This window comes from Pteropus alecto, unplaced genomic scaffold, assembly GCF_000325575.1.
Source record: "Pteropus alecto unplaced genomic scaffold, ASM32557v1 scaffold134, whole genome shotgun sequence".
Taxonomy (NCBI): domain Eukaryota; kingdom Metazoa; phylum Chordata; class Mammalia; order Chiroptera; family Pteropodidae; genus Pteropus; species Pteropus alecto.
The window spans coordinates 4,216,545-4,238,855 of record NW_006436283.1 but is presented as its reverse complement, the minus strand read 5'-3'; the positions used below and the strand labels follow the sequence as shown (position 1 = coordinate 4,238,855).

Below are 22,311 nucleotides of genomic sequence, written 5' to 3'. Positions count from 1 at the left end.
CTGGCACTGAGGAGGTGCCTGGCAGAGGGAAGCACCCGCCCAGGGACCCCCACCTCGGCCAGCACCGCTGAGTGCCAGCTACTCACTTGGACAGACTCCTTTTGAGCTTGAGTCCCTGGCTGCTGCAGTCGGACAGGCGGTCCAATGGGGAGAGCGTCCTGACGGGGGGCAGCTGGCCGTCAGGGCTGTACGCGGGCAGCATTCCTGACAGGTGGCCGTCTCCGAGCACGTGGAGTGGAGGGACCGCCGGGGACGGGGTGAGGGGCCCATTGAGGGCCTCCAGGAGAGACACCACTTCGTAACCCGGAGGAATGTTCTCTGAGGACTAGGAGAATCAGAGACAGGTTGCAAAATTAACGAAATGCTCTTCGAGTTATGGTGCGATCGTGTTTCTCACTCTGCACTGGAAAAATATTTCCTTTTCCATCTAGTCTGGGGGGGTCTGTCAAGAAAGCTCCTGTACCAGAGGCCGAAGAAAGACAAAATGTCAGAGAACCACGATGTATTCCTAGATTCGGCTTATAGACGAACTTCGTAATGTTGATTTCTCTGATGGTCATAGAAAATTATAACAGGAAATTTGGGAATTCCAGAAGAGTAGAAAAGAGGGGGGAAAAAATCAGTCATCGAATCACCCAAAGTAATAACTTCTATTAGCATTCTGGTGTATTTTCTTCCAACGTTTTTCTCTGTAGTGTTTACATGGTCAGTTAAAACCGATCTGTAAATAACAACTTCATACCTTGCTTATTTCACCGAATAGAAATATTTTCCTTCGGGTGTGTATTTTCCTTTTTGTAGATACTGTGAGTTTCCTAACTGTCCACTGGTGCCGGGCATTTAACTGTGTCAGCTTCTCCTACTGTTAACTGTATTTTGAGGAACATCTTCGTGCATAAATCTCTTCTCTTCAGATTATCTTCTTGGTATTAAATTTTTAGACTTTAGCTACCAGGTACTAATGTTTATAAGGCTCTTGATATATAGAGCTGTTTATTCTTTTCGGTGATCTTTCTAGTTACGCTCCTAAAAGCAATACCGAAATCTATTTGATTCTGCCAACAGGGTTATTTTTAAAATAGTTCATAAATTTGAAAGGTGAGAAATGGTATCTCACATTACTTTGCATATTGTTGATTTGTAATGTGGTTGACATTAAAAAAAGAGACTGTTAACCAGCTGTTTCCTCTTTTGAGAATTTTTTTTGTATCCTTTGTACATTTATCTATTATATTATTCGTAAACTATGCAAAGATATTAGCCTTTCCTCTGATGTAAATATTGCGAATACATTTTTTTCTTTAAATGATTTGTTTTTTGCCTTTTCATTTTGGCCAACTTTTACACATTTGGAATTAAAAAATTTTTATGTGGTAAAATCTGCATAATCCTCTTTTTGTAATGTTCCATTGCTTTTAAGCTCAGAGAGCCCTCCTCCATCCAAAGTCAGCCAAAAAGTCATCTATAATTTACTCTAGGTTTTTAACGTTCTGTTTAGTTGGCTTCGTTTTTTAATAGAGTTAGCTAGTTACTCCATCTGGAACTTGGTATCTGGTAAGGAGTAAAGTGCTAAACTGACTTTTCCTCCTCGAATAGCTAGCTGATTATCCCAGGACCACCTCCTGAATAGTAAATCTGTGTTCATCTAAAGGAGGGCAGTACCTGCTTGTCCATCACTAACCACGAGGCTTTGAGGCTCTACGCTGACACAGTCACTGCCTCTCTGAAACCGAGGTGAATTACGTCATCTATTTGGCTCCCAGCCGCTGATGCCATGAAAAGGGATCAAGAAAAGTCGTCACTTTCTTCGAGGGTTCACATAAAGAGAGCAAACTGTATTCAGATCCTTCCGCCTGGGGGAGTCCCAGGCAGAATCCCCTGAAGTGAAACTGCATGCACCTAGTGGACGCGGAGCTCCCAAGGAGAAAAGGGCATGTTCATGGTTGGTATCCAATTTTCCCTTGTATTACTGGTCGGTTTTAACGCAAGGTGGTGGCAGTCGGCTTACTAACCACTCCTGTGCACCGAGGTTTAATTACTTGCCACAAAGTTGCGTAGAGAAGGACAGGAGGTGAGATAAGCCAGCAAAAAGCCTATGGTGTTTGCTTCACGGGGGGGGGTCATGGTTCTGAGCCCAACTTACTGAATGCTCCTCCGAGTCGGATGTCTGGGATGAGATGATGGGGTTAAAGCTGGTCGGGGACAAGGGGCCCAATTTTTTCCTCATGGCTCGGATCTGAAGCAGTGCCCGGAAGGCTGTGGAGACGAAAACAGGCAATCGGTGCATCCCGGTGCAGGAGTCAGACAGAAACCGCGATCCCTCCTCCCAGCGCCATTCAGTTAGCGGACCCGGCGAGGTCCCTTCTGCTCTGGGGCTTACGCAGTCGGCAGATGGGGCAGTTGTTGGCCTGGTAGCGCAGGGTGTCTGCACAGGTGTTACACAGGCAGAGGTGGCGACAGGGCAGAATCAAGGTGTCCCGGACGTCCGAGAGACACACCACACACTCGGCACTGTTATCACTCACTTCGTCCTCAGCCACCTGGCCGGGGAGACAGAAATTGAGGCAATGACACCGAGCCACAAAATACGTCCCGTGCTCTGTAAGGCAGCTTGCCTGAAGGACTGAGACAAATAGTAAGAACAAAATCTTACATTTACATTGGACTTTATAGTTGACCAAGTGAGTTTGCATACTCAGCTTCACTGATTCTGGGAACTACTACCTCAAGCTCATCCCATGAGGCTCAGACCTGGCCCCTGTGACAGCCTGAGCTCAGGGCCTAGGAGACCACACGGAGGGGGAGGGCAGTGAAGAACGCTGCCAGGAAGCAGAGGGAACGGAGCCCTGCAGAAGGACTAACCCAAGCCAGCTCTATTTTTTTCTTTCCATTTCCAAAGTGGTATAAGTATAATCATCTGAAAGGAGGAACAAGAAAACACCCTCCTAGGACTGAACAGCTTCCAGAGTTTGGCACGTGACATTCCCAGATCCTGGCTTCCTCAGAGCATCTCTCACTCTGCCTCCTGGGAAGTGTACACTCAGCATCTGGGGCAGAACTTGCCTTGGAGTCTTGCGTGTTGTACTTGTTTTCGATTCCGTAGATCTCCTGGAGGAGGTAGCTGACCCCGTCTACCTGAAGAGCAAATGGAGAAGTTCAAGGGCAGGCTGGCTCTGCTGAGAGATAAGGCTAGGAATGCCTCCCCCAGCCCCCCTTGGTAACCAAGGACTACTGATTCACAGTGAAAAACATCGAAGGGCCAGCCAGGGAAAGGATGCTTTTCTCTACTTATGTTTTCTCTTTGAGAGGGGAAAGAAAACCAAATGTTTCATTCTCCCGCCATTATGCCTGACAGGGAACGCAGAAGTTCACCAATCCAGCAATCGTACTTGCCCGGCCCCTCACGATGACAGACAGTTAAGGAAGGCGTAGATTAGAAAAAGGTGGAGGAAAATGCATCAGAGTTAAGAGCGTTAGCTATGAAATAAAAGTTAGGTTTAGACGTTATAAAAATCAAAGGATGGAAAAGAGAAAAAGCATGAGGAGAAGGAATAGGCAAGAAAAAGAGGGGATGGGAAAAAAGCATGACCTTGAGAGAGAGGCCGGTGGGGCCCCCGCCCCCGCCACGGAGCCGCCCCATCTCCAACACGCAGCAGAATCGCCCCTCCTGGCCCCGTTTCTTAAAACCCCAGCTTCCACGTCCAGTTCCACTCCCGCTGGCCTGGGCCAGGTGGAGCCAAAGCTGGCCCTCCCCCTGCTTCTTTATGGGAGCCGACTCCCACTGAGCCCTGTCCCATCGGTCCGCTCCCCTGAGACCGAGGCCGACACTGATTTCCTATCCCACTGTCCAGTCTGATGAAGTCTGTGGCTAATGCCAGTCTAGCATCGGGACCGTACACAAACCGTGTCCTTGAGCTCTGCTAGCCACCCCGGCCTCCTGGAGAACGAGGCCTCCCCAGGAGGCTGCTCGCCGAGGCCTGGCTTTTGCGGGCAGTACCCTGGGCCTGGGATCTGTCTCCTCCTCTGCCTCTCTGAAAACCTGTTTGAACTTAGTGATTACATTAGAAAGGACACTGTCGACAAATTTATACTAAAGTATTATTGACTTCTATTGACCTCACTGAGAGGGGAGAGCACTTGACCCAAAAGAATGAAAGGCGGATTTCGGAGATCTGTCTGCGGGGTGCCGATGCCAACACTCTCTGCTCCTCGCTCTCTGTGACTCTCCTCCTCCTGCAAGAGCGGAGAGGAAGTGCGGGCAGACAGCAGGGGGTTAGGGCTTCTGGCAGACACGGGCATGACCTGCTGATCATTCTGGAAGGGGGCAGATGGCCAGCACACTTTGAATTTCAGAAAAGTCATGGTGGGACAAGTTAAGCCGAGGGCTCTGCTTGGCCTGAATTGGACACCAGCGCCGCATCCTTTAGCCCGAAATGTTTCAGGCCTGGCATTTTAGATAAAAAGACTTTTTCCCTCAACCGAATGACAGGAGACAAATCTTGTCCTTTCATTTCTCAAGTCCTTTGCTCGGAGGATGGATGCCTTAATGCCAACAATTCGGGAACCATAAAGACCCCCCAAATCAGTATTCCTTTCAGGCCACCCAAGTAGTTCCTAACACACAAAAGTGCGGCCTTTTTATCTTTTCTTCTTTGATGAAGAACAAAACGGCGGGTGGGGGGGGATGGGAAAGAAGAGCACTTAGCAAAGAGTGAGAGAGAGAGAGAGAGAGAGAGAGAGAAGAAGAAAGGAAGAAGAAAGAAAAGAAAAGAGAGACAAAGACACCGACAGGCCCCTGTCCTCAGACACTCACCACTTGCTTCTGCTTGAGGGGCTTGACGCAGAAAGTCCCGTCTGAGTGCTGGAATGGAAACGGGACAGTGAGGACGAGGGAGCAGGGCAGCGCAGTGCCAGCTGTTCTTTCGTTACTTCTCCCAGTGACACGTGCTCCCCGCACACCCGCAGCGTGGCGTCACAGACCCCCGAAGCCGGCAGGGGGTCTTCTGAGGGTCTGGCCCAACCCCTCCGGCTGAAGAAGAGGAAGCGAGGCCTATGGGGTGGGGAGCCACGTGGCGAGTTGGTGGCACAGCCGGAACCAGACTCTAGTGTCGCCCCCGGTGTGGTGTCCCTTCAACTCCCCTGCAGCACCCCGCGAGCCAGCCCCACTCGCGGGGCTCAGGGGGCCGGCAAACAGGGGGTGCACGGCAAACAGCAACACAGGTAAACACAGTAAAGTGAGGCCCTACCTTTTCGAAAGTGCCCAGCAGTACGTGGCAATGGCCGAAATACTCTGGAGGAAATAAAGGTGCACGGATGAAGAAGAAAACCACAGAATGCACCGCGACGCCCACCAACCCTCCCCGATGCCCTGCCATCGGGCAAACCGTCCGGGCCGTCACGAGAGGCCTCGTTCTGGATCCCAGTGGTGTCCATGTCAGCCCCAGGAGCTTGGGAACGCGCGTGTGTGCGTGTGTGCGTATGTGCATGTGTGTGTATGGGGGGGAGTCAGAAACTGCTGACCGACACCCGCAGAGAAGCTGTCAGGCCTTGTGCCACCAAAGGGCAGTGTGTACGGCAGAAGACAGAGGGCGCTCTTACCGTCTCCTTCGTCCACCACGGCATGGACCACTAAGGGGTACACCTCCCGGTCCAGATCGAAGCCAAGCTGAAGGGACAGAAAAGAAACAAACAAACAAACAAAGGCCTTAATGGGCTGAAGCAGCAGAGAAATCCACCAGGGAGGGAGGGGTCGACCAGAAGCTCATCGCCGCCCCTCCTTCCCCAGCCTCGGAACGACCCAAGTCCGACTGTTGGACCGTTGTCCACCGGTTCTTTTTAAAATCACAGCTGTGGAACGTGCAGGTTCTTTACTTTGAGCACGGATGTCTCGAAATATCCCAGGCTGACGGGCTACTTTGGAACAGAAAAATTTTGAGGTTTGGCGCATCCTTTTAAGGGTATGAGGAAGTTATAAGGCTGAAGGGGAGCACGACCTTGGGGCGCCTGGGCGGCCCTCACAGGCTCCCGGGCCCGTCCGGGGCTATGTGCGGAACTCGCCCTGACTTTCTCCCCGCGGCCTGTCGACCCCATCCGGGGGGCAGCTCACCTCCTCTTCAGCCCACTCCGAGGGGTCCACGGTGTGGGAGGGCAGGCAGAACTGTTGGCACACCCCTCGCTTGTAGTGCACCGTCTCCGACTGCAGGCGGTTGTCTTTGGGGATATAGCTGTCGGTCAAAGTGGGAGGCAAAGCAAGAGTTAGCATCTGGCCCGGATGAACCCGACCTTTTCCTCGGTCTCGGGCCTGTTTTCAATTATCAGCAGGCTCTGGGAATACGATCGAAAAGACCAGACCTCCTTTATTACCTATTTCCTTTGCTCTTGCTGGTAATGCTATTAAACTGATCTGTGCGACCCACGCGGCCACAGAAAGTAGCTTAATAGATTTCTAACAGCATCTTAATGGCCTCAAGGGCGGTGCTGCCATCTGCCACTGCACCGGGGCCGGCACAATGTACAGGGAAAAGGCGAGGACGTGTGGCTCTGCAGAAGTAAACCCGAATCCAGGAACGCGATCTCGCCTGGTGTCAGAGAAAGAGCGTTGTGCTCCACGGGGTGAGCACGTGGGGCGGGGACCCCAACCCGTCTGGGAAGGGAGTGGCTGCCCTGGCCTCGCCCTCACCTGGCGACGCCGTTCTGGAACTCCTCCGTGGCCTGGTAGTAGATGGTGATGGCCACCCGGGCGTCGGTATCGAAGGTGAACTCCACGTTGTAATGGGCCTTCGCCGGGCCGGCCTCTCCCCCCGGGCTCGTCACCTCCTCAGCGCATCTAGGAAACCGCCGAGACTCAGCACGCGGCGGGAAGCAAGTCAGCGTTCCCACATTTATCCGTTTGCTTGACGTTTCGTGGGCTTCTCTCTGTGATCACAAACGTCCGCCTCCCCGTGCACGAGGGCGGGGGGCTCCGCCACTGCTCCGGTTTGGCGTTTCGGGATTTCTGACATGTCACAGCGCTGCCAGTGACATCCGTGTGCATTTGCTGCACCTTTTTTTTTTTTCTTTCTTAGTTTTCAAAGTTTCTAATCACAGAGTTTCCGTAGTTCCCACAAGGCGGGTCGCAGAAAGCAGCAGGCCCCTCCCCTTTCCCCTCTCTCCCTTTCGAGGGAGCCTCCGACCTGATCGTGTACCTGCTGTTTCTAAAGAACATGCTCCCATCACTAATTCTCCATTTCTCAGCTTTAGGCATCATCTGCTGACTTCCTACGATGGACGTGAGGATCTCCCCCGGCCCCCGCCCCAGATAGGAACCCCCTTCCCACCCATCGCTTCTGTGATGATACCAATGTTAGTCACGGCTCGGCCGTGGAGGAATCTGATTATTGTTCTTTTCACGCAAAAGTTTTTCTTAGAGTTTGTGTGCATTTTTTTTTTCAGTTGCTTAGTTTTCTATGTGCCTTCTCACTCAATCAAACCCAAACTCTCAGCCGGCTGTCTAACCCTCTGGACGCTCAGATGCACCAGGTGTGCCATGTGTTGGTCTTCTTGGGGAGATCCCTTCCGGAGCCCCCGACCTGCCCCATTGGACCCTGGGCCCCTGCATCCACACACAGCGCCATCCTGCAATGCCCCTCCCCCGTCACCCTGGTGAGTCCCTCTTGCCTTGCTCCCAGGGGGGATGGCATGTTTCCTGCCTCCCCTGGCTTCCTATTTCTTGGGTTACACTTCCATTTTGGTGGAGCACAACTTCCAGTTTCTTCCTGAAAAAGGGTGTGTCGAGGGGGATAAACTTTCCGAGAGATTTTATCGTACAGTCGTGCTTAACTGAAAGTCTGGCTGAGGAGAGAATCCTAGGTTAGTTCCACTTCCTAGAATATTTCAACTTTTCCTCCTCATTCTATGGATTTTTTTTTTGTCTTATTTCTGCTACCATGTTTTTAATCTCTATGAGCATTTTTTGTTCCCTAAATGCTTTGTGTCATTGCGTCCATGGGCCAAGAAGACAACACTGTCTCTGAGGCTGTAAATAAAGTCTTCCTCTCCCTGTAGAGTTTTTGTCTCCACTTAGTGGTTCCCTTCCTGTTGGTTTGTTTTGCCACTGTGTTTCATACTATAGATGTTACTTACACATCCAAGAATCTTTGGTTGTCTGCTCATGTTTAAGAAATTTAAACCCCCTGATTGGAACTCTGAGTGCATAGTGGGGCTTGGGGACACTAGGCTCTCCTGGGGGCGACTCATCTGGGTCTGTCCAGGAACCTCCAGGTCCAGTCTCTTTGGTCTTCCCATCCGGGGGGGAGGGGTCTGATTCCCCAGAGAACAGTTTTCCTGTCCTCTGACAAAGGCCCGCTTGCCGGCATTCTGGGATTGGGGGTGCAGGGCAGGTCAGAGGGCTCAGCATCCTGTGAGCCTCAATTCACTTAATCCCCCTGTTTTAGTACTGAGTCCAGCCCTTACCTGTGCCCGGGGCTCCCACGTCCGGAGAACCGGTTGAGAATCATCTGCCAGCTTTTGGCCGGGGTGTGAGAAGGGCAGCCCCAGTGGTACAGTGTGAGGGAGGGGACCTGACTGCCTCGTAAGCCGACTTCCCATGGGTCCTCCTCCCTCTAGCCTTCCACCCCGACGTCCAGAGGTAGCTGGTACTGCCAGTGCCTGTGCCCTTGGGGATATCACAGCCCAAACTGGGTGATTCTCGGCTTTTCCTTCTGCTCACTCAGGGTTCTGACTTCTTGGATCTGCTGAATTCCTTAACCTACGCCCTCTATTTCCAGCTTCTAAAGTTTTGTTGCTGCTGCTCCTTCCCATTCTCCCAATTCTTGTGGATTTATGCTTTTAGAAATGTCTGATCATTGTTCAGTGGGGTTTTGACAGGAGAAGCAAAAGTAGATGTTCAATCCTCCATCTTTAGCTGGGAACCTGAGAACCAGAATTTATTCCCAGGCTCTTAGAAAAAACAAAACCCAAACCCTTCCCCTTAACCTCGATTGAGCACCAGGTGCTCCCCTTCCATTACCTTATTGACTTTTGACAATGGCCATGGAAGGGAGCAGGTCGTGTCGCTTTTTTGCCCGTGAAAACCTGAAGCTCAGAGCCTTACTCGAGCAGGCAGCCACGGAGCCGGGAGTGAAACGGGCTTGTGCTCCCAAGCTGGGTTCCAGCACATCGCGGCCACCTCGCTGTCCCCGAGCTGTGGCCAGGCTGCCACGTCGGGCCCCTGCACCCGTCTCCATTACATACACGGGCAGGCCACGTGTGACGAGTGACACAGCGTGGACAGAGTAGCTGACTGCTGGAAGGTCACCCAGTCTATTCTGTCCCCTGGGAGGGGGACCGCCCAGCGGTAGCCGGTACTGCAGCAAGAGTATCTCCTTGGCTCCCTCGTCCCCAGAGTGGACCCCAGGGGCGGGAGAGTGGTCAGGGAAGAGGTCAAAAGTTCAGGGACAAATAAAATATAAAAATCAAGAGAGAGAGAGAGACAGAAAATAGATTAGTGGTCATTTAGACCTAGAAAGGGGGTTTGGGGGGAAATGGGCCGTGATTGCTAACGTGCATGGGGTGTCTTTGGGGGCGATGAAATGTTCTCAAGCTAGACAGTGGTGGTGATTGCACGAGTCTGTCAATACACTAAAAACCACTGAACCGCATGTTTTAACTGGGTGAATTGTATGGCACGTGAACTCTATCTCAATACAGCTGTGATATCGCAACAAAACTATCAGAAACAAACTTCCTCATGCTCATAAGGCTGACCTATACAAGCGTGAAACAATCTGAGTCATCTTCCTTGTCCATCCAGAAAACTATGGGACTTCGGATTTGCCCTCACCAAATCTGTCTCCCGGGGAACCAGTGAGCCTAAGTAGACAGATGGGCGAGCTGGAGCGCGTCCTTGGCTTTAAAATGACACTACCTCGGGGACAGCACAGAGCAGGCAAATCAATGGTGAATAGTATTGATGGCGATGATTAAAAAGCCAACCCGAGACACTTTGTGTTCCTCAGAGGAAGGGCAGATGACATCAAGAATAAATAAAAAACTAAATGCAAGCGATAAATAGGGATTTCATATCCCAAGTTGAAATATCCCATTTTTGCATAGGCGTGTTGAGGTATCTGCAAATTTTGTTTTTTTTTCCCCTTCAATAATTCTTTCTTTTAACAAAAATTTCATAAAATAGGGACAATGACTGCTTCCTGGGAGGTCTTTCGCAAGCACAGATGTGACAGGAGGTGTAAGCAAGCTAGATGCAGTGAGCCCCGATCCTGGTGGACGGGATGCCCCTCTCAGCGCCCGCGTCAGGCTCTGGGGTGCGCATGACCGTATTTGCGAGTCTCTTAGGGCAGCTGGCTGCCCCTGCCCGGGGGAGGGCACCTGGCCCTGGCCGGGGGTCGGGACTTACTTGACGAGCCTTAGAGTGTCCTTTCGGATGTTGATCAGGCTCCTCAGAGTCTTCACTGGCTCCTGGGGAGGTGGCGCAGCATAAGGAAACTGTCAGAAGCAAAGAGGGGGAAGGCGGTGAGTTTATAGGGATCAACAACTGTCCCTCGCTGGTACAGGGTTCCCCGGGTGACAAAGAACAGCCTCGCGCGGTGAGGTGGGCGGCCGCCCGTCTCCTAACCACGTGAGGACACTGAGATCTGACATGTCACGTGAACTCGCTCAAGGTCACGGCTAGTGATAAAACTGGGGTTCGATCTGGCCTGAAACGAACTAGATTGATCTGCTTTTCCCTTTATGTGAAGCTTATCCGAATCGGCATTCGAGATGCGGATAACTCATAAAGACCACCCAAGTTCCACGTACGGAAGGACACACCGTGGCCGACTGAATCACAAAAGGCTTTCCCATCTGACCTTAGACGACAGGGAGCCAGACCTGCAAGGCTTTGCCTTCAGTGAAGCCACACGGTGTCTTAGGAATTCAGGAAATGCAAACGAAGGAGAACCCGCCACGGGCAGGGAGCCGGGCGTGCAGTCAGCACACAGCACGTCTGCTGACGCTGACCACGTGGAGCAGAGATGCGAGTGGAGAGCTCTCCCGGGGTTATCAAAGGCTTCTTTCTGGTTATCGAGCATTTTCCTTACATTTTCGCTCTTTCCCCATTGAGACATCTGGATTCCGAGTTCGGTAATGAGGAGATAAAGGGAAAATAGTAACAAATGTAACTGGAAATTGCTTCCGGGAGATTAAGAATGATGGAAAATGTTTCCAGTATTGTTCTGATGTTATTTGGGCAATACATTTTTTTTTGCGCATAATTCACAGAAAATCTACTAGTCTTCGCAGCTCGCAAACCTGTGGCACACCCGGAAGAGTCTGCCTCCTGCTGCTGGTTTCGGAAAACTGGACACTCACGTGACACTCGAATTGTGCCTTCACCGATGTTTGCCGAATGTGGCTCCTTCACTTGGAAAACATAGCTTAACCTGTGGTACATGTGATGGTATGGATTCGGCACGATTGCCGGTAATTCGTGTGCATGAACGTGACTCAAAATACACGTTGGATCTAAATGATCAGATGTGCACTCAGGCGTGCGTGGGGACAGTAGGGCAGCATTTTACTTCTTCACTGATACATTGAACGTGTCTTTACAAGTTTGAGCAGAAAACTTAAAAAACACAAAAGGGTACAAAATCGGCCATCGTTTTGCCACTCAGAGACACCAGAGTTAAGACTGCAGAGTCTTCACAGCGAGGCATCGATCCACTCATCTACCTCTGTGTCTATACACGCTGTTTTAAACCGGACACACTATTTTATAGTCTTTTTCACTTAGGAAGACGAGTAAAACATCTTTAAAGTCTATAACTTGCTGACATGACTACACATATTAGAGAGGGGAGCACACTTTAATTAATTCTATATTATTTGATGATTATTTGAAAGTTGGCTTTACTTTCTTTTCCTTTTTTTTGACATAAATGTTGTGGCGAATGCCTCGTTCTTACGTGTCTGCATGTTTGTTTGATTACTTCCTTAGGACGAATTCCTAGAAATAGAATTACTGGATCAAAGAGTAAGCATATTTTTAAGACTTTTAAAAATATTTTGCCAAACTGTTGTCCAGAAAGCTGATTCTAAGTCTGCTCTCCAGCTAGAAGCGTGTCAGGAGGCTTTTAGACCGCGAAGCTGAAATCCTGGTTCAGATCCCATCTGTGGCCCATCGCCCCACCTCCCACGTTCCTGGGCTGTCACACTAAAGGAATTTAAAACAATTTTAAAATAAGCTTAAGCAGAAAGTAATTAGGCAGGAAAATCTGACATAAATGCTAGTCTATTCTAAAGCCAAAATAAATGACTTTGGGATTAAAATTTTTTTTTTCAGGAGTAGCAGAGTTAATCATACTCATTTGCACAGGTACTTGAGAGTGAGGCTGAGTTAAAAAAAAAAAAAAAAAAAAGATGGTTCTTCCTTCGCTCTTTTCCTTTTCTCCTCCATACCCTCCAAAAAAAGAAAAACAAAAGCAAAGAGGAAACAAACAAATAAATAAGAAACTTTGTGCCCTTCGTCTTCCATTTAGAATATTATCTGAGCCTTGATTCTCCTTCATGACCCGTGAGGCTTGGTCTGTAATCCCCTGAGCAGACCAAATGTCATTCTTCATCCAGTAGTCTTGGCCTTAAGCCTGTCTTCGTTATGAAAAGTGAAACAGAATTTAGACATTGCCTTTCACTATCCTCCATAAGGCTGTTAAGAGTTTATTTACTCTAGGAGGACGTCTGTCTGAGGGCAGTCCACAAGCCCGCACTGCGCCTAAGGCAGGAAGTCCGCACGTGGCTAGTGGCTTTCTTTCTCCGGCTGTGGGCCTGGGGCCGTGTTGTGTTCAAGACACAAAAGTCCCCTTCCTCCCGCTTCCTGGCCTGGTTGTGCCAGGGCGCTCGTGTGGAGAGAAAAGGCTCCAGCTGGTCTGGCTTGTCACTGCTCGCTCTCTAATTAAGATGTCTGCTGAGTACCTACTATGTGCCAGGCATCATGTTGGGTTCTTTAGATATATCTTTAAATTTTACTTTATCTAATTGTGGTAAAAGCCACATAACATGAAATTCATCACCTTAACCATTTAGAGCGTGCTGTTCGGTGGCATTAAGTACGTGCCCCGTCAGCATCGCCATCTCCAGATTAGATATTCTTATTTATTATTCTCAACGCTAACAGACGTGTCTACCCTGCCTACCAGATGGTAAGCGCCCGGAGGACAGCCTGACTTGCAGGAGGAACTAAAAAATATGTCGATTGACTGAATAAATGAAGGCCATCAGTAGTAACATCCCCGTTTTGCTTACAAAGAAACTGAGGCTCAGAAGCAATGTAATTATTGAAGGTCCCAGGGCTGATGAGTAGCAGAGCCGGGACTGAAATCCAAAAGCCACGCTCCCTCTCTCCTGGCTGCCTCGGGGGGCCGCCTGGTCCCGGGATGTCCCAGGAACCTGAGTAGAGGCAGAGTCTGAGCGTTAAACTTGGAGCTTGGCTGCGAAAGGCACGGAGAAGTTCTGGAAACGAGTCGAAACTCTGGATGACACCCTTAGGCAGCGGTACATACAAAAACGCACCTAATGCCACACTCCTTTTAAGTTTTAACAGGAGTATCTGAGGTCTTCTCAGAGAAGAGCTTTCCTAGAGCACAGCATGACAAAATCCCTTTGTCTGTCAGATCTAACAGCACCCGTGGAAGACACGAAAGGACATTCAGGGTACCATGGTGACAGAGTGGCGCTGGCAGCCGCAGTGGCGCCGGTCGCTGTCCACCTTCTGCCCAAGCTCAAGTGCGCGCTACTGATAGGTGTTTCTGAGGCACAGCGGTTTCACCTCTAAATTATTTTCAAAGGACAAAGACGCTTCCCCATTCATTCAACTCTCGCTATGCCCTGCAGACCGTGCGGACCCGGGCTCAGTGACGGATCAGGCACACCTCTCTCAGTTCTGTCGGTAAGGAGCCCCAAACCCCGACGGCTTGCATCTGGTGCACCGCACTCAGTGCAGCCCCCTCCTGGGACCGGCCTGCCGTGTCTACACTGACATCAGCCCAAACCTCAGAATAATTTAAACCCCAAACGCCTCCAGCACAGGACGGGAGTATAGGAGAGGCTCAGCCAGCTGAACTCTTTCAATGGGACCCAGTGGGCTGTCAATCAAGGCTCCGTGGGAATCCTGAGCAAGTTCCTCTTTGGCCTTTTATCCTGGAGTTGATCAGTTTCCTTTTTACCTTTGCCTTCCATCGGCAAAGCCCCACCTGGTGACCAAACATGGAACTGCCGGTTTGGATGGAATGGAACAGGCAGTGTGTGTGTGCGTGTGTGCGTGCGTGTGTGCGTGCGTGTGTGTGCGCGTGTGCGTGCGCACACACACACGTATATGTAGGTATATATTGACCACACATCCTAGATTTTTTCAAAGTCATTACAATGTCAAATATTTTGTTAAACTGCCCCTATGGATGCACTCACATTTCTGTTGTAGAAAATATGGCCACAATGCATATGAGATAGTAGGATATCTTATTTCAGTTGTAAATTATTGGGCCTAGAAAAAGGACTACAATCCATGCATAAAAGTCAATAATTAACTTCAATAAAAAGGGGTTTTTTTGGGAAAAGTACATAATTTGCTACCATTTGCTGCTCGATTCAGGCCTGACGGTACGCGTGCGGCGTTCCCGACTGGGATGCTCCTTCGGGCTGGCGCCTTACGTTCCCCCAACAGGTTTTGAGCCCTTCCTTACTTTCTGGAACCACAGGGTAGTCCAGGTTCACCTCGTGTTCTCCCTGTCCTACCCCTCGACTCAATCAGGTCTCCAAGGAGCCCTGGCTCCATTTCAGAGACGCCTACCTCGAACCGTCATTTACTCATTAACCTTTCACTGATGAACACTCAGTCGTTTGCAGGTCAATACAAAGAATGATACAATGACCATTCCTTGACAGGAATCTTAACGGGGATAAAAGAAAACAGATTAACACGCACTAATGCAGTTTCTACTTAGAAAAAGCCCCAAATGCCAAGACTCTGCTCTCGAAGAGAAAGAAATTTGAGACAATTCATAATTTAAAAAGTACTCATTTTATATATTAGCAGCTGTATATAATATTTGTGCCAAATAACCAAAGAATAGTTACTATGGAAACAGACAGCTGGAGTCATATGCATTGCTCATTTACAGCACTACACAAACCCTTTTTAAAATAGATTTTAAGGCTTTTATATTTAAATCTCGGTTCCTTTTTATCTGATGCCTGGTTATTTTCTCAGCTTTCTCTACTTCCTCTCTTCTCAGAAATGTAGTGTGTCCAAGACTTACCAGCGGGTATTTTTAGACCGGTGATGATGCTTCAGGACATTTTCTTAGATCGGTGTCAGGGGAGAACAGTTTAGTCTCTGAGTGACTGCTGAAAAATGAATACAAATTTGCCTATTTAACCAGCTGCAGCCCTGAGACAGACTGTATTGTGCCCGCAGTACCCGAGAATGTCAAGGAGCTATATTTGTAGCAGTAAAATTTTACTAAGTTTCCATCCAATCCTCGTGGGGAGTTAAATAGCCAGTGGAGAAAGGTGATCGCGAAGCTGACGAGGTGCGAGACATGCTTTTCGCACAAATCACAGATGTCAGGGAGACACCAAGAGGGTGTCAGAAGATGACCTTGGCACGAAGATGCTCTGTGTCCAGGTTTGGTTACCCGAGCAATCGATCCAAGAAGGCCGTCTATTTATAGTCTGTTAATTCCTCTGCTAGGTCCCCTGGCAGGGAGCACACGGGACCAATGTCATGGCTATGTGACATCACATCTAATGCTGACCTTTTCTAAAATATTTAAATCCCAGGATGAGTATGCCTGATCAACCGATTCTCTCTGTTCGCCCTAACAGGTGATAAGAAAAACGTGAAGAATCTACTGCAGAGCAAGGCGCCCATCACAAAATCGCACAGATCTGTGTCGACGACCATCACAGGCCATGTGCTCTCTTCGTTTATGGTCAGGTCCTGACTCATTTTGTTTGGGAGCCTTGAGATCACACGACTTCTTCAGTACCACTCCAACATCAAAAGCACCTATGGGGCTATGTGTGCTGCTCTGATGACAAATGAAACCCACTGGACTTCCAGTTCCCCACTAAGAGGAAGACCCAATATGCCTAGACACAGGACCCTCCTGGCAGAAGAATACGCTCCCTAAGTGCACCACGCTTCCAAAATAAAAATACCTTCTCGAAATGAGCTGTTTTTAGATACAAAGGATTTTACCTAACAGCTGCTAATTTTAAGGAGATTTAAAAAGGAAGAAGAAGTGCTTTCGATCAAGCAGACACAGTCGACTTTTCCCTCCAGCGAGCTGGCAAATAATGACTAACGGTCAGAGAAGCTACCCCTTTCAGACAAGCACCTCATTCTGGATGCCTGGTCGGGAGCCGCAGAAACAAGCTCACAATTAAGAATCTACTTATAAGTAAGAGATTTTGAGATGCCTGATGCTGTACGCAAATAATATGCCTAGAGAGGCAAGCTTACCAGTATTAGTCAAAATTAGTATTTTAAAATACACAACATACCTTTTTTTTTTCCCCCTCAAAGAAGTCTAACTGTCATCTTCTAGATGGTGTATCTCAGAGACAAAATACATTATCCACAACATGTCATGTCCGGAGTCCAGCTCCAAGGCTGACTTACGTCACCGGCAGCTCCCTCGTCCTGTGTTCCATCCACATCCCTCCCTTGGCCTCCTACCTGACACTGCTGCATCCCTCCGCATCTGTCACCTGCCACCTCTCGGTCCCTCCTGGCATGTCTCCATTCCTGAGCCACATCCTTCAACATCTCCGATTTTCCTCTTCTCAGCAGCCGCCTCTGAATGGCTTTTCCTCTTTTTTCAGATTTCCTGCCTGCTACTAAGACCCTGGGCTTCTGGTCATCTTTGGGGGCTTGTCAGAGGTGATTCTAGTTCATCAAGAGTAAACAGGTGTCCTAGCATTAACCATAAGCTTTCTGAGACTAAAAATAGCCAAGCTCCAAGTTTAAACATGGCGCAGAGCAAAGATGGTGTAACAGATAGTAAGTCCCCAGGAGTCACTACACCGCATCTCTTAACATCACTAGTCTTGGCTCCTAGGTTTATAATCTCGGTTTGGCCGTTAATACGAAGATTCTTTAAGCGCTAGTTAATAATCTGTCAAGAAAGCACAGCTCCACAGTTAACTGGGAAGTTGAAGATCACCAAGAGGATTTAGCGACTGGCCTCTACCAGACAAATTATGGAAAAGGAAAGCTTTGCAATGGGTGAACCTGACAGACGCCACCTTGACCAAGTGGTCAAGGTCACTGTCACCAGTAATAAGTCATGAGCTACTATGTACCTCTGATCTGGTGTGGCCCTAAGAGAATCTGTAGTTTTTAAAATAGGAAGTGCACCTATGGGAATTTTCGGTTGGGGTCCACACACCGTGGTTAGGCAAGATGCTAGCGCTAGAGAAAGCTGTGGTGAAGGGTACGTGGGAATTCTCCGCCATCTTTGCTATTCTTCTGTAAGTATAAAATTATTTCTTTTAAATAGAAGGTCTGCAAGAGAAATGTTGAGATGGAATGGCAAGCAGAGGACCTCAAAGGGGGAAGGTGTAGGTCTTGGCTGTGGGACTTTAGACAGATGGTTGTACCCCACGAGGCCTCCACTTCCTTACCGGTAAGATATGCTTCAGGACGGCCACTTCATGATCTGTGAGATTAAAGGCTGTACTAATCGAGGTCCAGCCAGGAAAACAGAAACCACGCCCGTTATTTTAATGGGGAGACTTTAGTATAAGGAACTGGTCGAACAGGTATTAAAGCACTGAACGCCACAAGATACTGAGTTGACAGAGAGAAAGCAATGGCAGGAAGCGGCTATCGCTCCTAGGTCTGAAGGAGCGAGGGGGAGAGCTTGGGGGTACCAGGTCCCGGAGGCCCCCTGAGGCTGCGAGGTGAAGGGTGAGCTAACTCACCCTTCTCCTCCCAGCCCTGCAGGCCCTCTAGTACCTATAGATGAACTCAGAACACAGCAGGCGGCATCACAGAGCCAAAGTTTAGAGGGTGGTTTGGGGCTGGGACACAGCAGCTTAACTGTTAACTGGGAAACGGCTTCGTAGACTGTAAATGTCGCCTGCTGGCCCTTATTTTTATCATGACTTCTGTTAGGTGCCTGAGCTAACTGCACGTTCCCCCCGCCCGCCTCCTTCCTTTTAAAAATATGTTGCAGTATGGATCAGGAGGGGGAGCTAAAGCTCTGGTGTTTACAGCATTTAAAACGTTAGTAAATGGAAAACATAGCTAGGGACTGCCTTCTGGTCTATAATTATAGCGCCTCGATGGCAAAGCTGGCTTATCAGTGCTACTTTCCAAAGATAAAGCCTATGTCTGATTGGTGTCTGTAACAATCAGGGCTACTATTTTAGCTGATTGGCCCCGGCAAGACCATTTTAGAGAATGAAATAAGTGTGCTGCTTCCGGATGCTGCTTACATGTGGCCAGTTATCAAGCTATTTGATGCAGAAGTCTGACTTTTATAGGCTCCTGTAGAACAGTTTCGTTACAATTTAAGGCCACTGCCACTGTGCATCTCTTTAAAAGCCGAAAAAGTAAACCACATTTTTCTTTGAAATGCAACACCAGTAAGTACAGTTTCCCGTAAGATAGGACGTATAACAGGAAACAGAGGTGAGAGTGTACATACTGTTTCTGTATGTTTCAAAGAAATTTCGAGGAAATTCCTACGACACATGCTTTAGTTCCGCTGCTGAATGCCACAGAGCTCTTTGTGCTTTGGGTTGTTAAGAAACATAACATTAAGCGACAACCCAAAAGTTCAAGCGTTTAGTGGCATTTTCCAAGTCAGCAAAGCTTATGTCATAAAGTTCTCAGGCTTCTGTAAGACCGTCCACACTTCATGCATCACGTCTTCCTGTGTGTGTCTGATCTTCCCGTGAGAGTCTAAGTTTGAGGGCAAAGCCCCTGGGAGCACTATCTTTGTGTGACCCACAGTGAACAGACCAGCACAGGCAGAAGACAGAAACGCGTAGTTGTAGAATGAGTGGATAAATAAGGTCTTCGGAAGAAGCATGTGCCTGTGTCGAGTCTCCAGATTTTGAACATTTGCCCCTTGGACTAAATGGCAGGCTAGCACCACTGATGCTCGCGAAATAACTGTAGAACAGATGGGCTATTTTTTTTTTTTTTAATAATGGGTTTGTGGAGCAATATTTATACAGTTTAGTGGCTAAGACCCTCTGGCCCCGCCAGTGGGCTGCGTAGGACTGAAGAATTCGTCCAATGAGTATGGTGCCAGGAGCTGGGAGGTCCGGGTTCTTGCCCGGTTTTCACGCTGAGGATGCGTGAGACCTGGGCATCTATCTCTTCATCTGTAAAATGGGATTTACAGCTCTTGTCTATCTTGTAGAGTGATTAAGATCGGATAAAAAAAAAGTTTTAAAAATCACAGTGCTATGAAAATACTTTCTCATTAGTGATCATCGGTGATTATCAATGGCAATAATATCGCCTTCTTTAAAGAATTCTGCCTGTAATGCAATTTTGAATACTCGGAAAAAAGAATGCACATGTAAAATATCAACAATTAGATAAATATCTCATTTATGGCTCCCAAGGCACTCGCGAGTAAATACAGTTGGGATGAGCTTCCCTTTGCTATGACCGTGACTCTGCTGGACTTGAACGTCCTGGGAACAGTGACCGCGATGGAGACACCGATGTCCCTGATCACGGTGACCGGAAGGCCCTTTGAGATTTTCCGTTTGTGATTACGAGGACATGGAAGACGCTGTCCAGAGTAAAATATGAGTGGAGCGAGCTCCCTCTGGTCTGTCGTGACGCTGGCAGTGTGATAGAAGTGTCACTTCCAGCACGAACCAGCCGGGGAAACGGAGCGCAGGCCTGAGACGGACACAGCCTCTGTCCCCCGGGGAGACCTGCGCGGCAGCCGGCAGCTGGCTGAGGGCTGCTGATGCACACGCGGAGGTGACCTGCTGCCTTCCCTGTGCCATGTGCACACAGGCGCCTGGACCACCAAAGGGCACACGGCCTGGATGGGCTCCCTGGGCTCCGCGGGGACCAGGCCTTGGAGAATACTTACACCTATGATCCACCGCTCCTTTTCAAGATGCGTAGATATGTTTTTTAAAGTCAGGTATACCTAGGTAAAATTCACCCTTTTTTAGTGTGCAGTTCTATAAATTCTGACGAATACATACAGCTGTATAACTACCATCATAAGCAAACACTGGCGTCACCCCAAACGTTCCTCGCGCCTTTCTGCTGTCAACCCCTCTGTCCCCACCAGTCCCTGGCACCCACTGACCTGTTTCCTATCCCTGTGGTTTTGCCCCTTCCGGAATGACAAGACGCATTCCGTACGACATTTACATAAAATAGCCAAAGGCCTCACTCAGCTTACACAGATCGCCCTGCGCTCAGCTGCTACGTGAGCCTCTCGTGAGTATTAGGAGGAGGGGGGATCCCAGGGTCCGATGAGTGCGAGGGGCCCCAGACTGCACTGCGGGCTGAGATGAGTCTGCCGGCTCTACTGAAAGCGAGACATGGCTGAGTAAGATGCGGAGCAGCCCTTCGAATCTGAAGACAAAGGCCTCTTATTTGAATTGTCCCTGTGTTAATACCTGCTCACCCCTTCCATGATTGCATCGTACTGGACACAACTCGATTTCCTTCCAGTGTAGGTAAAACTTTGGTGTTGAAAGAAAATATAAATTCCCATAGCGGAAACCGGATGCAGATTACTAAGAAAATTCTGTAAAGCGAAACAGCTTGAGTTTCCATAGAACGTTCTCCTTCCTGTCAGATTTGGCTTGGCCTCACATTGAGTAATTTTGTGCCTAGGGAAATACCGAAGTTTTATGGAATTCGGCAAGAACCGCTCAGGAGCTTCGGCCTCAGGCGAACACAGAGGAAAGCACGCGTGACGTGGGAACGCAAAAGGGCGAGCTCCACGCAGATCGAGAGCGAGGGAAGTTGAAAATTTCTAGCGCAACACAAGATCGCATCACAGCTGTTGCTCTGAAAAATTCTGCAGAAGGAAAATCCTTGCACCTGTCATTTTAAAGCCTAAATCATGTTGCTGATTCACTCCCTTTCTACTCTATGTGATACTTTACATGAGTCATCAGGAAAATGAAAATTAATTCTGCACACACACCTATCGGAATGGCTGAAATGCAAAATATGGACCAGAGTAGGTGCTGGGGACTCTAGACTCGGCTGGTGGGAGCAAAATCAGTGCAGTCGCTTTGGGAGATTGTTGAGTAGCATCTACTGTGTGTTGCTGTGATGCCACTCGGAGGCGCGCTCCTAACAGACACGCGCACGTGTGCTCGGCACAGCACACAGAATAGTAGGCCGTTCACGGCAGCATAACTAAAGTGTCCCAAACAGCAGAATGCCAAACGCTATACACAGCAGGGGGGATGAACTGTGGTCCATTCACGCACGGAACACACACCCGACAGGAATGAACGTGCTGTCGCCGTACGCCGGGAGATAGATGTCTCCCAGACATTCTGAGCGAAAGGAACCAGACACAGATGGACACGCGCTTCATGGTTCCACTTAGATCCAGTTCAGACCAGGAGAGAAGGCAGGATCGCAGCTACCTTGGGTAGGAGGGAGCGACTGGGAGGGGGCCCAAGGGGAGTTTCGGGGGGCTGGCCGTGTTCTCAGTCTTGATGGGGATGTTGGCCACCGAGGAGTGTTCACTCTGGAGCATCAACTGAACGTTGCCTTTCGGTATAGTTATGCTTCAATAAACACAATTTTCCGAAAGGACAAGCCAGCCCTGTATAAATGGCTCTAGAATGACCTCCGAGACATACTGTTCAATTAAAAAGCTAGGGCGGTATGTACGAGGCACGCGCAGTTATGTGCCCAGCCCTGCCCTTGCCAGGTCTGGCTTCCTATCCCCCAGCTGCTGAGAATGTTCCCCACGCCCAGCCCGTCGCTGCCCCTTCTCCAGGAATGAGGAACCAGAGCCACTCGGTCCACGAGAGGGGCCGCTTCCTCCCTCATCGTGCCACCGCAGGATGGCCAGCAGCTGGTGACTCACTAACGCGGCACACCAGAGGCCACCCGCTTAACCACGAGACGGGGCGGCTCTGCTACAGGTTGGACTCCGGCGTTCTCCCGGGGGACCGGGCCGAGGCCGGTCTCTGCCGGGGATCGTGTCTCTGCTTAGTTTCGTCTCCCTGCACTGTCTGGCCTCTGTCTGGCCCTTCCCCCCGAGCATGTCCCAGTGAGCTCACGCTCAGGTTTGCTTCCAGAAGCCCGGC

The 22,311-nt window shown here is 49.4% G+C and overlaps 1 protein-coding gene across 2 annotated transcripts in view; it reads right to left on the bottom strand.

Annotated features, from left to right (window-relative positions):
• RNF157 (ring finger protein 157) overlaps nucleotides 1-22,311 on the bottom strand; it is a 57,149-nt gene that overhangs the window by 14,326 nt on the left and 20,512 nt on the right. For both annotated transcript variants that reach the window (XM_025047168.1, XM_025047169.1), the window contains exons 3-12: nucleotides 10,394-10,482; nucleotides 6,680-6,826; nucleotides 6,107-6,224; nucleotides 5,599-5,665; nucleotides 5,247-5,290; nucleotides 4,814-4,861; nucleotides 3,064-3,135; nucleotides 2,381-2,540; nucleotides 2,144-2,256; nucleotides 87-325 (exon numbers count right to left, since the gene is read on the bottom strand). In XM_025047168.1, the coding sequence (XP_024902936.1) occupies nucleotides 87-325; nucleotides 2,144-2,256; nucleotides 2,381-2,540; nucleotides 3,064-3,135; nucleotides 4,814-4,861; nucleotides 5,247-5,290; nucleotides 5,599-5,665; nucleotides 6,107-6,224; nucleotides 6,680-6,826; nucleotides 10,394-10,482 (1,097 nt within the window). The remainder of the gene's footprint in view (nucleotides 1-86; nucleotides 326-2,143; nucleotides 2,257-2,380; nucleotides 2,541-3,063; nucleotides 3,136-4,813; nucleotides 4,862-5,246; nucleotides 5,291-5,598; nucleotides 5,666-6,106; nucleotides 6,225-6,679; nucleotides 6,827-10,393; nucleotides 10,483-22,311) is intronic.